Source organism: Phascolarctos cinereus, unplaced genomic scaffold, assembly GCF_003287225.1.
Source record: "Phascolarctos cinereus isolate Bilbo 61053 unplaced genomic scaffold, phaCin_HiC Scaffold_726;HRSCAF=1367, whole genome shotgun sequence".
Taxonomy (NCBI): Eukaryota; Metazoa; Chordata; class Mammalia; order Diprotodontia; family Phascolarctidae; genus Phascolarctos; species Phascolarctos cinereus.
In genome coordinates this window covers 372,285,028-372,299,608 of record NW_027556098.1, presented here as the reverse complement: position 1 = coordinate 372,299,608, position 14,581 = coordinate 372,285,028, and the positions used below count along the sequence as shown (strand labels likewise).

Sequence of the window (14,581 nt, the reverse complement as noted above, 5' to 3'; positions counted from 1 at the left end):
GACAGTAACTGAGCCAGGACTAGACCCCCAAGTCCCATTGCTCCAAATTTTTGTGCTTTCTGTGGTCTTCCTCACACTTGTTCAGTTGTTTCAGTCATGTCCGACTCTCTATGGGCCCATTTAGGCTTTTTGTGGCAAAGATGCATTTCTTTCTCCAGCCCATTTTATGGATGGGGAAACTGAGGCAAACAGGGTGAAGTGACTTGCCCAGGGTCACATAGCTAGTGTCTGAGACCAGATTCTAACTCAAGAAGATGAGTCTTCCTGACTCTAGGCCCAGGGCTCTATCCACTGCACCACCATCTTCATCCTTGAAGGGTTTCCCCTACCACGTGGAGTCTCCATCCTACCTTGAAACACAACTACTCCTTGTGAGAATCCATCTCCGGGTGCCCCAAGGGTGAGCTTCTGAGGGTAGTTGAGCCTCTCCAAGGGAGTTCCAGCCACTAGGTGCCTACCTTTCTGGATAAATCAATTTTTCTTTTTCTTTTTTTTTTTTTTGTGGGGCTAGGCATGGGGTTAAGTGATTTGCCCAGAGTCACACAGCTAGTAAGTGTTATGTGTCTGAGGCTGGATTTGAACTCAAGTTCTCCTGAATCCAGGGCCAGTGCTCTATCCACTGTGCCACCTAGCTGCCCAATAAATCAATTTTTTTCAAGGAGATAGAAGAATTTGGAGGGGAGGGGGAAAAGGGAGCTGCCTTGCACCATGTTCTGTCCTCTTCCCCAACCTCTGGGGAGGCACATGTGGAGGAAGAGAATATCATTTCAAAGGGGATACAAATGCTTAACCAAGTTTCTGACTTTCCTTCCAGTGGAGCAGGCAGGGCAAAGCTAGGTCTGCCCATTTCACAGCTGAAGTCACTGAGGCCCAGAACATTGAAGCACATTCCTGAAAGCCACACAGTAAGTCTGAGGGAGGGCTGGAGCTAGGAACCGTGTATCTGGGTTTAGGGCCCCAGAGCTTGATGCCTCACTTGGCCAGACGGCAGAGGTCTCTCTGGGGAGCAGGGAGTCCAGGCTGGCCAGGGACAGGCTCCAGGCCCGGTTTTGCAGCAGACTCTGTAGGTGTTTCCTCCTCCCCAGGTTGAGTCAGCTTTAGAACTCAGTTGCCCCTTCTCACTCACTCTCGGATCTGGCTGCCCTGCCTGCCTGGCCAACACAACAGAGGTATTGCAGTCACCTCAGCACAGAACTCCCCATCCTGGATCCTGACAGGTAATGCCCCCCCCCAGGGGCAGTAGGGCCCTCCAACAGAGGGACCGTGCTCCTCTCTGGGCAGGGAACAAGTGGGCACTATCTTCTGTGGCCACCCTAGGCCCTCCACAAACTTTGGGGTACCCCTTCTGTCCCTCCCCCTGAAACTACCAGAGAGAGCCATCTTACTGGGGGGATGGAGTGTGTATCTGGGGACCAAGACTGACGACCACACAGACATATGTGTCTAGAACTTCTGCCCTAGAGATTTTGCAGAAGAGTGGGGATGCCTGGGCTCGTTTGTTATTTCACCCTCTCTGAAGAGGGGCCAGAGAAGGAGAGGGAGCTGGGGATGGGGAACTCACCTCCCTCCAACACACATACAGACACACAGGTGGCACCAATGCTCCCCTGGCTGGTAGTATGTCCTAGCCCACATGACCCAGGGGTGTGTCACAGACAAAGGTATACAATACAGCCCAGCTCCAAGCAATGCACCGAGATACGCAGCTGACCTTGCACAGGGGTCCAGATCCCATATACACACCAAGTACATGGATCACACGAAGACAGCCCGGTACACAGCATACCACACCCAGGAGTCCACAGAGATCTTGGGGAGACACAGAGGACCCAGATAACAGGCACAGGCATAGACACACAGGTACATGAGCACCTGAAGAGGAAAAAGTAGACACAAGCAACCCAGTCGTAGAACAAACAGCACAATCCGTTATGCATACAGGCCAGGGCCAGCTGGGCCCAGAGGCCTTTCCTGAGCTTCCTAGTCTACCTAGTTCCATGTCGGCTGCCGGCTCTCCCCTGAGTCCCCGCCCCCGGGGTCCAACTACAATGTGTCGGTCTGTTTGTCTGTCTGACCCAGGAGATGGTAAACAGCACATGAGCTTGTCGGAGCTGCCTGCCTGATGTTCTTACCCCAAATCTCTTGGAGCATTTGAGCATCCCCCATCCCTCCCCCCACCCCTATGTGCAAAAGAAACTGCTCTCTTCTTTTTAAAGAAATTCTCCTTTCATCTTCTCCTTAAGTTACTGCTCCTCCCAGCCTCACCCCAGCCAAGCTCAGGAGAGAAAGGAATCAAGGGTTTTGGTGGGTCTGAGCTAGATCCCCTGCTCTTAGCAAGGAGTTGGGGGCGAGGTTCCCTCCCTAGAAGAGATAGCAAGGGGGAGGGAGCCCAGGGCCTATATGTTGGGTGCTGACTCAGGATGGGAGCGGTATAGGTAGGTGAGGACACAGGACAAGAGCTGCCTGCTGTCTCTGGCACCCCCTGGAGCCCCCAGTGCAGGGAAGGGAAGACCAGGAAGCCTTGGGAAGGTTTTTGTGGATCCTGAGACCAGCTCTGGCAGAGCAGCGGGCACCTCTGTCTGTCCTCCTACCTGGCCTGGGGCTCATTCCTCCCAACCCCAGTTATTGAACAAATGTTTTCCTCTTGGATGGGGGTGATGCCTTCATGCCCTATGCCCAAGGAAGCTGGAAAAGACCTAGCATGCTTTACTCCCTGAGGAGCACCCCCCCACACACACACACTGAATGAGGTCACAGGACAGTGTTCTGCCTGGCACCATGAGCTGCCATGAATGGCCCCTGGGGCCCTGCCAGGCACAGATGGGCTCCAGATACATCCCTGAAGCCAGGGGCCCAGGAGGGGGCAGGGGAACGGGTGGGGAGCCCTGAGCAGCATTATCAGGGGAGCTTGCTGGAGTGAGTTCTAGGCCAGGGCTGGGGGTGAAGGTAGGGAGTGGGTGTGGAAGAAGGTTGGGGAGGAAGTTGGGCGAGGTTGCCTCATACAGGAAGGCAGAGGCCAGATCAGGGTAGAGGTTGGGGGCAGGGAAGCCCCACCGCCAGGGCCTTCCAGGGTGGGCAGAGCGGATGTGGGGAAGTGAATCTATCTGTATATAACCTATGACTAGCAGGGTGTGTGTATGTGGGTCTGCTGCATGCATGCTTGCCACCATATGAACCAGCCGTGTCCATGTGCCCAGTGTATACATATATGTACCCATGGGGACACCTCCACATGCCTATGCTTTTGTCTGAGTGGGCGTTTGCCCTCCTGTCCATGTGTGCACGTATGCTTGCCTGTGCTTCTGGGCATATGTATGTACATGTGCAGTGTGTACTTGTCTGGACTCTCTGATCTTCTAGCCTCTGGCTTGCTTAGTCTATACAGATCCTACCCCTGCTAGCATCCGCTGGACTGACTCCCTCTACTGTCCTCAGCCCCACTCCAACAGAGGCAGAGACTCAGGGCCATGTCAGGCCCAGGGGACAGGGAGTTGTGAGGGCAAGGGAGGGGCTCCGGGAAAGGCTTAGGTCTGAGTGGGGGAATGGGCAATGCTTGCTGCTGGGCCCAATGGCCTGATCTTCAGGCAGTTTCCTTAGGGAAAAGCTGCCCTCAGGCAGCCTGCACATCACTACCAACTGATGTCACTGAGTGTGCCTGCAACATCAGAAGGATCCCTCTCCTGCTGCTGGTTCTGGGGGCTGCTCAGCCCTGCCATCCCATGGCATACGAAGTGGAGGGAGATGCACTGCTGGATCTCAGCTTCCTTACCGAGGAGGAGCAGGAGGCCATCACCAGTGTCCTGAGCAGGGATGCCCGTCTGCGTCAACTGGAGGAGGGGAGGGTCAGGTGAGTGTGGAAGCAGGGAACGGGGAGGGTGGGGATCAGAGGTGGACGGAAGAGAATCACAGCTTCTGAGAACATAAGAGCTGCAAGGGCCCTTAAAGCACAAGATGTTAGACCAGTAAGGGCACTTAGAACACAGAATGTGGGCCTAGAAAAAACCTTAGAACACAGAATGTCAGAGCTGGGAGGGGCCTTAGAACATGGAATGTTAGAGCTGGATGGAAACTTAGAATATGAATGTTAGAGATGGAAGGGCCCTTCAAAATTGGAATGTCAGAGCTGGATGGGACCTTAGAACATGGAATGTCAGAGTTGGAAGGGACCTTAGAATATTTAAACGTCAGAGATGGAAGGGACTTTAGAACCTAGAAGCTTAGAACATACAGTAGCAAAGCATCTCAGAAATCACAGTATACTAGATTTCAGTAAAGAATTTGAGAACATCTGTTACTTTATCCTTGTGGACAAGATGGAGAGATGTGAGCTTAATAATCACTCAGTTATGGGGATTTGGGATTCAACGAATGACCCAAACAGTAGTCATCAGTGTATTGATGTCAGCTTGGAGAAAAATCTGTAGAGGAGTGCCCCCAGGGATCTGTCCTTAGCTGTCTAGGTCTGTTTGACATTCTTATCAATGATTTGGATGAAGTCATAATGGAATTGTTGTCAAATTGGTGAATGATGTGAAGCTGGGAGGGATAGGTTACATGTTAGATGGCAGAGTCAGGGTACCAAAAGGACCCAATAGGCTGCAACAGTGGCCCCAGCCTCATAAGGTGAAATTTAATAAGGATAGATACAAAGTCCTGCTCAGGTTCAAACCATCAACTCCACAAGCACAGGATGGGAAAGATATACCTAGAGATTAGGTCCTATGGAAAGAAAGAGAACCAGGGGTTTTAGTGGACCACAAACACAACAGTGTGACATGGCAGAGAATAGTGGCTAATTCTATACTGCATTCCGAAAGGCTGATTTGGCCCTGGTCTGATGATATGTGGAGTATTGGGTCTAGTGCTGGGTGCTATGTTTGAGGAGGAACTCAACAAGCTAGAACTTGCCCAGAAGAAGATGATTAGGATCAAGGGGACTGAAGGAGCTGGAGAAGAGGTGACTGGGGAAGGGGGATGGGGGAGGGGGGATGATAGGCTGTCATATAGATAAGAGAAAGGTCCTGGATTCGGGATTTCCTTGTTATAGGGAACTCTCAGATGAGGAAACATCCGACACTAGCATTTATTGAGCGCATACTATGTGCCAGGCATCGTGCTAAGCACTGGGGAATATAAAGAAGGGCACAAATAGTGAGTTCCCAGTCTAAGTGGGGAATACAACATGCAAATCACTGTATAAAAACAAGATCTATGCAGGATAAATTGGAGATAATTCAACAGAAGGAAGCCACTAACTTTTAGGAGAATTAGGTTTGGTCTTGTAGAAGGTAGGATTTTTTGCTGGAATTTGAAGGAAGGAAGCCAGGGAGGCAAGGATGGGGAGGGAGAGAATTCCAGGCATAAGGAACAGCCAGAAAAAAATGCCCAGAGTTGGGAGCTGGATTGTCTTATGTGAGAACCAGCCAGGAGGTCAATGTCACTGGATCAGAGAGTTTATATCAAGGAGTAAGGTCTAAGAAGACTGGAAAAGTAGGACGGGATTAGGTTAGGAAGGCCATAAAATGGGGATAATAATAGCACCTACTCCCCAGGGGTGTTGTGAGGACCAAATGAGAAAATAACTGTAGAGTGCTTAACACAGTGCCCGGTGCAAAGGAGGTGCTAAATGCAGGTTGGTGGTTGTTCTCATTGTTATTATCATACAGAGGTTTTTCTGTTATGTCGTATTTGATTCTAGAGGCAATGAGATCCGCTCTTGTTTATTGTATAGGGAGGTGACATGGTCAGATGTGAACTTTAGGAAGATTTTGATGAGTGAGTAGAAGGGGGAGATGATGCATGGCACCAATGCAAGCAGTTATTTTTTTTCTCCCCACTTTGAGTTTTAAATAACACTAAGAGGTAAAAGTGATTTTCCCAAGCCCCCAACCCCAAGCCAGGACGCATCAATTAGGACTTGAACTCAGGTTTTCCTGTTTCTACAGCAAGCACTCTAACCCCTATTCCAACCAGCTTCTCGTGTCAGGTAGAAGAGAGGTTAACCTTGTTCCCTTGAAGTCTAGAGGGGAGAGCTTGGAGCAGTGGGTACCAGCTGCAGGGACCCATCTCAGCAGCGGTGGGAGCTGTCCAAGGTGGTGCAGGCTGCCTTCGTGGGGTCTTCAAGCAGAGAGAGGCACAATGATCTTTTGTTGATGTGGGTTGTAAATGGCCCCAGCTCTAAGGTTCTGTAATTCTGTGAGCATCTAGCTACTGAGAATAACTGAGGAAAGACGACTTGGGAAAGGGGAGAGGAGGCTGAGGGTGAAGGGAACCGGGGGGATGCAGCTGGGGTAGGGAGAGTCACCAAGCCCGAGGTATTAAAGAATCTGGCAGGGACAGCAACAATGCCCACGTTGTCATCTCCTCAGCAAGCTTCGAGCATCACTGGTGGACCCTGGGCAGCTAAAGACCCTGACAGGAGACTGGTTCAGAGATGCCCGCTCCCAGCGGCACCGCCATGCCCGCCTGGGCTCTGACCTTGTTCGAGCCTCCATCCGTCGGAAGAAGAGGTCCAGGGGTGAGGAGTCACTGCTGCAGGGACCAAAGGCCCCTAGGAGTTTCCATTTGGAGCCCCACCCCCTGTCTATGAACAGTGCCAGGCAGGAAGTAGGCATTTGGGTCCCCAGCTTGTGGGCCTTGGTGCCCCTACCATGTGTCCCTGATTAGCCTGGCACACATCTCCTACCCTTCCCTGGTCCTCCTTGTGGCTTAGGGTGAAATCAGCCTCCTGGGCATTGTGTCATCCACCCACGTTGTCCCTGTGGACTCCCACCCATTTCTTCCTTGACCTAGACATAAGGGGCAGAATGTGTCTGCTGGGAGGATTGGAACACTGCACCTAGCCTGCCCAGTGGGTGCAAGGACACTGGGGGTAGGGAACACTGAGGCCCTTACTTTGGCACAGGTGAGCCTGAGCTGGGGAGTGAAGGAGAGCCTGAGGAGGAGGAGGTGGGCTCCAGGTAAGAGGGGAAGGGAGCCTAGGGGATGCCAGCTGGGGTACCCAATGGGGCTGAGAGCCCCAGAAGACCAGAGTATTTTCCCTGATATCCTTTTCCCTCAGGCTCTCCTTGGAGGTGCCCACCCCAGAGAAGGGCAGTGAAGCCCAGGTGAGTGGGGAGGTGGGGAGAACACCTGGGGATGTAGCTGTGATGAATAGAGCACAGTTTATCAGCTGAGTCAGGCAAGAGGTGAACTGCCTGGGGATAGGGTTGGACTTTTGTGGGACTGAAGCCCAGGAGGGCTGAGCCTATAAGACCCTGAGTCAGGCTCCCAACCACCTCCTCCCACAAGCCTTAGGTCAGCCCTGGGCCTGAGGGGGAGTCAAGCAAGCTGTTCAGTGAGAGTGAGAAGAGGCAGCTCTGGGACAGGCTAAGCTGGTCCCACAGCTCAGGGTTCTCAGCCCCACCCTCAGGCTCAGGACATGGCCACCAAAGTTTGACCTCTGACCTCCCATTCTTCACTCTCTCCTCCTCACCCTCACCGCCCTCCCAGCCTTCCTCTTCTCTGTCCCTCCAGGCTCCAGCCCCAGCCCCAACTGAGGAAAAGCCAGGCTCCCAGGCCCAGGCAGGTGAGCAGCCTTGGGGTGGGGGGGGGGGAGGTGGCAGAGAAAGAGAATACTGGGGGAAGTAGGCAGGATTGGTACTAGGAAAAACAATGAAAAATCCAGGCATCGTGGCTGGAGGGAAGAGATCTGAACTGGGAGTTAGGGGACTACATTCTAATTCTAGTTCTGCCACTAATGTGGTGTGACCTTGGGTAAGTCACCTTTCATAAACTCATTATCAGAGCTGGGAGGGCCCTTAGAACACAATGTCGACTACTCTGTTGCCAGGCACTGTGCTAAACACTATTTCCCCCCAAGTATTATCTCATTTGACCCACACAACAACCCTGGAAGGTAGGTGCCATTTTACAGATGAGTGATGCAAAAAGAAGTTAGACAACTAACCCAGGGTCTGGGGCTGGATTTAAACTCAGACCTTCCTGAATTTTAGGCCCAGCACTCTATCTACTGCACCGATAGCTACCTCAACAAGGGAAGTAGTGTACCCAAGGCAATGGAAAGAGGCGGCTACTCAGTCAGAGCTAATGCTTGGGTCTGGCCAAGCCAGAGCTCCTGTTCTTCATCACTTAAAAACCTGTTCTCTTCCTCAGTATAATGAGAGGTGGGGACAACGGCATCAGTTAGCTGGTCTTTGTTGTTCCATGGACCACTCCGGCAGCTTGGTGAAATTGCTGGGTCTCTTTTCAGATTAAATTTTTAAATGCATAAAATAAAATAAGAAGGATTGCAAAGGAAACCAGTTATTTAAACATTATTTAAATTATTATTAAAATAATTATCAAAATATTTTTTTAAATAACAGACCTTCCCAAACCTCTGGACCTTTTGGATTTGTGGGCCTCAGAACCCTTGGACTAGATGGATTAAGGCTTTTCCCAGCTCTAACTTTTTTTGTTATTGTTATTGTTCTGAGGTAATGTCCAGGTAGGACAACTCTATGTTAGAGTCTCTGATGGCTAATCAGTTAACATTTATTGGGTTCCATTTGGGTGCAGAACACCCTGCTGGGGAGAGATACAAAATTCAGATACGATTTTGTCAAGGAATTTCCAGTCTATCAAAGAGATAAGACACTAACACAGATCGTTGTACTATACAATATTAAGTGATATGGGCTTGGAACTAAGAGGGAGCATGGTATGATGCTGGAGGTGGAATTAGGAAGATATGGACCCAAATCATGCCTTTGTCAAATATTAGTGGTGTGGCCATAGAAGGAAGGAAAAAAGCATTTATTAAGTGCTTATGCGCCAGGTACTTTACAAATATTGTCTTATATGATCCTTATGACAACCCTGGGGGGTAGGTGTTATTATCCCCATTTTACAGTTGAGGAAACTGAGGCAAAGGTTAAACAACTTGTCCAGGGTCACACAGCTAGTGTCTCACACAGGTTGGGTCTGTGGTCACATTTGAACTCTGGTCTTCTTGACTCTGACACCCCCTAGTGACCATGGGTTTGTCTCCTCGCTCTGAGCTGGTTCCCTATCTGTAAATCAGGCATGATGCTTTTGGTAATACCTGAGAGGGTTGTTGTGAAACTCAGGGGAGATAATGTGAAGTGCTTTACCAACCTTAGTTCCACATCTGCCATTATGTAACATTTTTAACACCTCATGGTCTAAAGCTTTTCATCTCTGACATTCCATGTTCTGAAGTCTCATCCAGCTCTGACAGTTTGTGTTCTAAGGGCCCTTCCAACTCTGAAAGTCCGTTTTGAAGGTTCTCCCATTCCGACATTCTACGTTCTAAGGCTTTTTCCAGTTCTAAAATTTTCTGATCTTATAAATATCTCCTAACACCACCACCCCACCCTCGTGGGTGTGAGTTTATGAAATCCTTTCCCAACTTGAGTTTGTCGTAGATGTGCAAACACTATTTAATTTCCCTGGGATAAATCGCCATGTGTGTGAAGAGGGGGTCCGTCAACAAGCATTTATTAAGGGCCTACTATGTGCTAAGTGCTAAGGATACAAAAAGGGCAAAAAAACCCTTTCCAGATGAGACCCTAAACGGATGGCCCACCCCTGCCCGCACTTGCTCGGCCTTTGCACAAGGTTTTTGGTTTATTTTTTGAGGGGGGGAGGCTCTCTCTCAGCTTTGGGGGTGTCCAGGCTTGGGACAGCCCTGATTTGGAGGGATAAGAGGTGGTAGTGTTCTACATCCTACACTTTTCCTTGTCGCTCCAGGTACTGACCCCAGCTCCGGCGTAGAGGGCTGGGAGAAGGAGGAGGTGGTGGTGGTGGTGGAAGACGAGGAACAGGAAAAGAAGACGGAGGAGGCGAGAGCCAGAGAGGTCCAGGAACCGGAGCCGGAGCCGGAGCTGGGGCCAGAGCTTGAGCCGGAGGGGAAGAAGCGGAATGGGAAGAAGGAGGAGGAGCCCAACCCTCCCCTGGTCCAGGTAGGCAGGACTGACTCACGGAGCTTTCCCAGCAGGCTGCTCCCAAGATGTGGAGCGGAGACCACGGCCTGGAGCACCTCTTTCCCCCACTCCCCACCTTCTCTTGCCTCAGAGCTCGGGGCTCTCAAAGGCCGCAGGGAGGGAGGTCCGTGCTTCTGGGACCTCCGAGTTGGACCCCCTCAAGTAAGGGGCCAGGAAACTTAGGGAGGAAATAGGGGATGGGGGTTTCTCAGGGAGGGAATTGGAGAGGGGCCGTCGGCAGCCTAATTAGTCCGGAGATGGCTCCCCTCCCCCCTCACTATTCTCTCCCCCTCCTCCTCCTCAGAGTGAGCCGGATCTCCAAAGCCTGGAGAACGGGGAGGAGCCCTTAGGTTCCCCGGGACAGGGCTCCGCTCCCCCCTTCAACCGCATGCTTAGTAGTAGCTCCTCAGTGTCCAGCCTCAGCTCCTCCACGGTAAGGGGCGGGGGTAGGGGGGTCCTGTACATTGGGGAGGGGCATGGGGGCCTACCTGACTCTGATAGGTCGCCTTTTCTCCGGGCTCCCTCCCTATACCTGTACCCTAAGTAAGTCCCCTAGTCCCCATGCCGCTCGGTGTAAGTTGTGCCCCTTTCCCCGGCCCGTGCCCTCGCGGAGCCCCCTCCCCACTCCCGTGTCCTCGAGGAGCCTCCTCCCCACGCCCGTCCCTCTCTGGGCCACTCCCCACGCCCGTGCCCTCGCGGAGACCCTGACCGCCCCGTCGTGCCCGCAGCTGAGCGGCAGCCAGCTGAGCCTGTACAGCGAGGGCGAGGCGGGCGCGGTGTCTGTGCGGGGCTCCATCCAGTTCTCGCTGCTCTACCAGCCGGTCCCCGGGGAGCTGAGGGTGCAGGTGATTCAGTGCCAGGGGCTGGCCCCGGCCCGGAAGCGCCGCTCGGACCCGTGAGTGGGGGGCGGGGGAGGCTGGGGCACCATCAGCCCGGACCTAAGCCAGGCTTTCCTGGGCCCTAACCCTGCCCCGCGCCCTCCTCCCCAGCTATGTGAAAAGCTACCTCCTCCCAGACAAGTCCCAGCAAAGCAAGCGCAAGACCGCGGTGAAGAAACGCAACCTGAACCCGGTGTTCAACGAGACCCTGCGGGTGAGGAGGGGCCGAGGGGGTGGTGCCAGAAGCTGGCCGGGAGGTGGGGGGAAGGGGCGGGGCCGGGAGGGTTGGGCCTGACTGAGGGGGCGGGGGAAGTGCAACTTGTCAGGGATGGGCGTGGTCTAGAGGCGGGTCTAAGAGGGGCTGGGTCTAACCTAGGGGCTGAGGAGGGAAAGGCCAGAGCTCGTTGAAGGCGGAGCCAAAGAGGGAGGGGGCGTGGCCGTGAAGGGCATGGCCGGAAAGGTCCCCACCCCCACCCCACCCCCCGCAAAGTGTGGGATGCGAGCCACCTATCATCCTTAACCCCACTTTCCCCGCTCCTAGTACTCGTTGGAGCAGTCGGAGCTTGGCGGCCGCGTGCTCCATCTTTCCGTGTGGCACCACGAGAGCCTTGGCCGAAACCTCTTCTTGGGCGAGGTCGAGGTGCCCTTGGGCACGTGGGACTGGACTTCCCAGTCGGCCTGGCTGCCCCTGCAGCCCCGGGTAAGGAGACCCCAGAGCCTGACACCAGCCCACCGGGACCTTCTTAATAGCCCCTGCCTGACTTCTCACCTCACACTCAGCCGGCACCTCCCGTTACCTCCTCTCCAGCCCCGCCCCCCCAGTTTCCTTCTGTTCGGTCTCGCCCCCTGATTTAGTCTCCTCTGTCGGTCCCTCCCGCTGACTTTTGTTCCTTTTGGGTCCCCAAAAGGCTCCTGTCCTTTGTCATTTCCTCCCCTAAAGCCCGATCCCCTCTGCTCCCACCTCTCAGCTCCGCCCCCACACCAACTCTTCCTGGGGCCCCGCCCCCTGATGTTGCCTCTCTCTTCATTCTGGACAATCCAATCCCGATGCTCCCTTGTCTCAAGTCCCGCCCCTTGACAAGTGTTTCTCTCAGGCCCCGCCCCTTGCCCCTCCTCCTCTAAGACCCAACTTTCTTCAATCAAACACCTCCTCCACCATGTACTCCCTTCTAGTTCCCACCTCTGATGCACCATCATCTCTGTCCCCAAACCCTAGTGCAGCCTTCTTTCCGTTCCCTCTGCCTGATGCTGCCTCTTCTCAGGCTCAAACCCCTGGGGTCCCCCTCTGCCAAATCTCACCCTTGGATGCTGTCTTCTCCGAGCCCCTTCATCTTCTCAGGTCCCACTCCCAGATGCTTCCTTCTCTCAGGTCTTGCCCCCAGACTCTTCAGCCTCCCGTCACCACAAGTTTTATCGTTTTTAAGTCCCAGATTTCAGTGATCTCTCCTCTCGCCCCACCCCAAGCACCATCTTTCAGATATAGCAACCCCTAAGAGCCTTCCCCTCTTGAGCCTCAATCCCCTGAGCGTCCTTCTCTTGAACCCCACCCTCCCAAAAGTTCTCTTTGGCCCGACCCTCTAGAGAGCTCTCCTCTCGAACCCCAAACATCTAGGCGTCCTTTGGCCTCTCCCAAGAAACATCCTTTGGAACCTCACCTCCCTAAGCGTTCTCTTTTCAGACCTCACCCCACCAAGAGCCCAGCTTTCTGGCCCTGGTCCCCCGAGCTCCCTCCTCTCAGACTCCAGTCCTCCAAGCTCTCTACTTTCAGGCCCCAGACCCTGGTGGTCTCTCCTCTTAGGTCCCACCCCCTGATGTTTGCTCCTCTTGAGTCCCCCACCCCCGAAGCTTCCTTCTTCAGGTGCTGCCCTTGCTGGCTCCTCCCTTCTCCACAGGCCGCGCCTTCCCCAGACGAGCTCCCGAGCAGGGGGCAGCTGTCTTTGGCCCTCAAGTTTATCCCAGCTGGCGCAGAAGGTGAGGGGGTCCTCGCTGGGGTCTGTCCCTTGGGAGCATGGAGGCAAAGCCTGATGGGACCTTTCCTCAAGCCTTTGGGGTGGGGAGAAAGCACAGCAGACCATAACTAGAGCTCTGTCTCCTTCTGTCCTGGGACTGCAGGTGAGGGGCTCCCTCCCAGTGGAGAGCTGCACTTTTGGGTGAAGGATGCACAGAACCTCATCCCGTTTCGCTCGGGACCCCTGGACTGCTACATACAGTGGTGAGAGAGCACCCTGTCCCATTCACCTCCCTGCCACTCCCCTTTCCACTACCTCCATCCCTTGCAGATGCCTGGTGTGGGCCTTCTGCTGCCCCACTGGGTCCACTTCCCCAACCTGTGCCCCTAGCTCGGTGCTGCCGGATGACAGTCGAACCAGCCGCCAAAGGACAAGAGTCGTCCGCCGCAGCTTGAGGCCAGTCTTCAACCACACTATGGTCTATGACGGCTTCGAGTCCACTGACCTGTACCAGGCCTGTGCAGAGCTGTCCCTTTGGGACTATGGCACCCTGGGCAGTCGCCTGCTGGGGGGTACCCGTCTCAGCCTGGGCACTGGTGAGCAGGGCAGGGGGATTTCAGCTGGGGGGCACCAAAGAGGAGACTAGATGGACTGCGGGGCCTGGAGCACACAGTGAAGTCTGAGTAGGCCAAGAGTGAGGACTGGGGGAGATGCAGTGAGGGGTGACTATGTGGTGAGAGGGAAAGGGAAGACTTGGACATGGTGGCCCAGGGTGATGCAGGCACGGAGGATGGAGGGGTGGTGGGTGCTTGTGTGTCTGGAAAGCTGATGGTGGGTTTGGGAGAAAGTGGTCCTCATGCCCAGGTATCACTCCGGTAGTAGAGAGTGTGTGGGGAACAGAAGGCGTGAGGTGATGTCAGCTGATCTCACCACATGGCAGAGGTGCTTAAACAATGCATATTGATTTGATCGAGCATCCTGGTTGCTGGGGAGGGCAGTGCCTGCCCATAAGATAATACCTTCTGCCCACCAGGCAGCAGCTATGGGCTTCAGGTGCCATGGATGGACTCCACCCCTGAGGAGAAGCACCTGTGGCAGACACTGCTGGCCCGGCCCTGTGAGTGGGTGGATGGGCTCCTGCCCCTCAGGACCAATCTCGTGCCCAGGACGTAGCTGTGTCAGCCCCTGCCAGGTGCTGGGGCAGGAGGGGAATTGGACAGGGACAATAAAGTCACTACTGCAGCCTACAAGGCCCTGGGGTCTGCTTGGGGACCTGAAGGGTCTGGGAGGGTCAGATTCTCTCCAAGGGGAGAAGGTCCCAAGGTTGCTGCACAGCCCATCACAGACTTAGGAACAGTGAAAGTTCTGCCTCCCAGAACTCTTGGGCAGAGGCAATGGGGAGCAGAGGAGCCACTCGGGACTATTGTTCTCCATACTCAAACTTGGTCACTTCTGAGAGGGCTGGGCATGGAGATATCCTTTGCCCACTGTCCTCTTTTGCCTCTAGCTTCAAGTCATTTCTTGGCCTTCTGTCCTCTGGGCCTGTTTCTAAGCTCAGTGTGTCTATCTCTGTCTGCCTCTGTCTGGTGGGGATCTCTCCTTCCCTCTCTACTTCTATGCAGATGTCCCACCATCTTTCTACCAGTCTCTTGTTTCTTTGAGTAGACTAGAAGGTCCTTGAGGGCAGGGACTCCTGTTTGTTTCTCTGTATCCTCAGTGCTTTGCCCTTAGTGAGGGCTTAATAAATATATTTTGAATTAGATATGGG

General features: G+C 53.8%; 1 protein-coding gene across 4 annotated transcripts; it reads left to right on the top strand.

The window, feature by feature from the left end:
• The first annotated feature begins 836 nt into the window (after positions 1-836).
• Positions 837-14,575, top strand: SYTL1 (synaptotagmin like 1). 4 transcript variants are annotated; one of them, XM_020983246.2, is made up of 16 exons: positions 837-905; positions 1,086-1,217; positions 3,598-3,847; positions 6,369-6,517; positions 6,905-6,959; positions 7,061-7,106; positions 7,492-7,567; positions 9,754-9,965; positions 10,291-10,419; positions 10,715-10,881; positions 10,976-11,078; positions 11,406-11,564; positions 12,757-12,835; positions 12,977-13,076; positions 13,204-13,409; positions 13,847-14,575. In XM_020983246.2, the coding sequence occupies exons 3-16, from the start codon at positions 3,720-3,722 to the stop codon at positions 13,984-13,986; spliced, it is 1,749 nt and encodes a 582-aa protein (XP_020838905.1). In that variant the 5' UTR covers positions 837-905; positions 1,086-1,217; positions 3,598-3,719; the 3' UTR covers positions 13,987-14,575. The 4 variants fall into 4 exon arrangements, with proteins under 4 accessions (XP_020838905.1, XP_020838903.1, XP_020838906.1 ...); XM_020983244.2 differs by having other exon boundaries at positions 3,589-3,847; XM_020983247.2 differs by having other exon boundaries at positions 838-905; positions 3,589-3,847; positions 7,516-7,567.
• The last annotated feature ends 6 nt before the right edge of the window (positions 14,576-14,581 follow it).

What these genes read in the sequence shown, in the direction of transcription:
- SYTL1 (XM_020983246.2), top strand. Translation starts at nt 3,720, where the DNA reads ATGGCATACGAAGTGGAGGGAGATGCACTGCTGGATCTCAGCTTCCTT. An exon ending in AGGCTCCCAGGCCCAGGCAG is followed by an intron (nt 7,568 to 9,753) that starts GTGAGCAGCCTT and finishes TTGTCGCTCCAG; the next exon opens with GTACTGACCCCAGCTCCGGC. An exon ending in CTGGACTGCTACATACAGTG is followed by an intron (nt 13,077 to 13,203) that starts GTGAGAGAGCAC and finishes CTGTGCCCCTAG; the next exon opens with CTCGGTGCTGCCGGATGACA.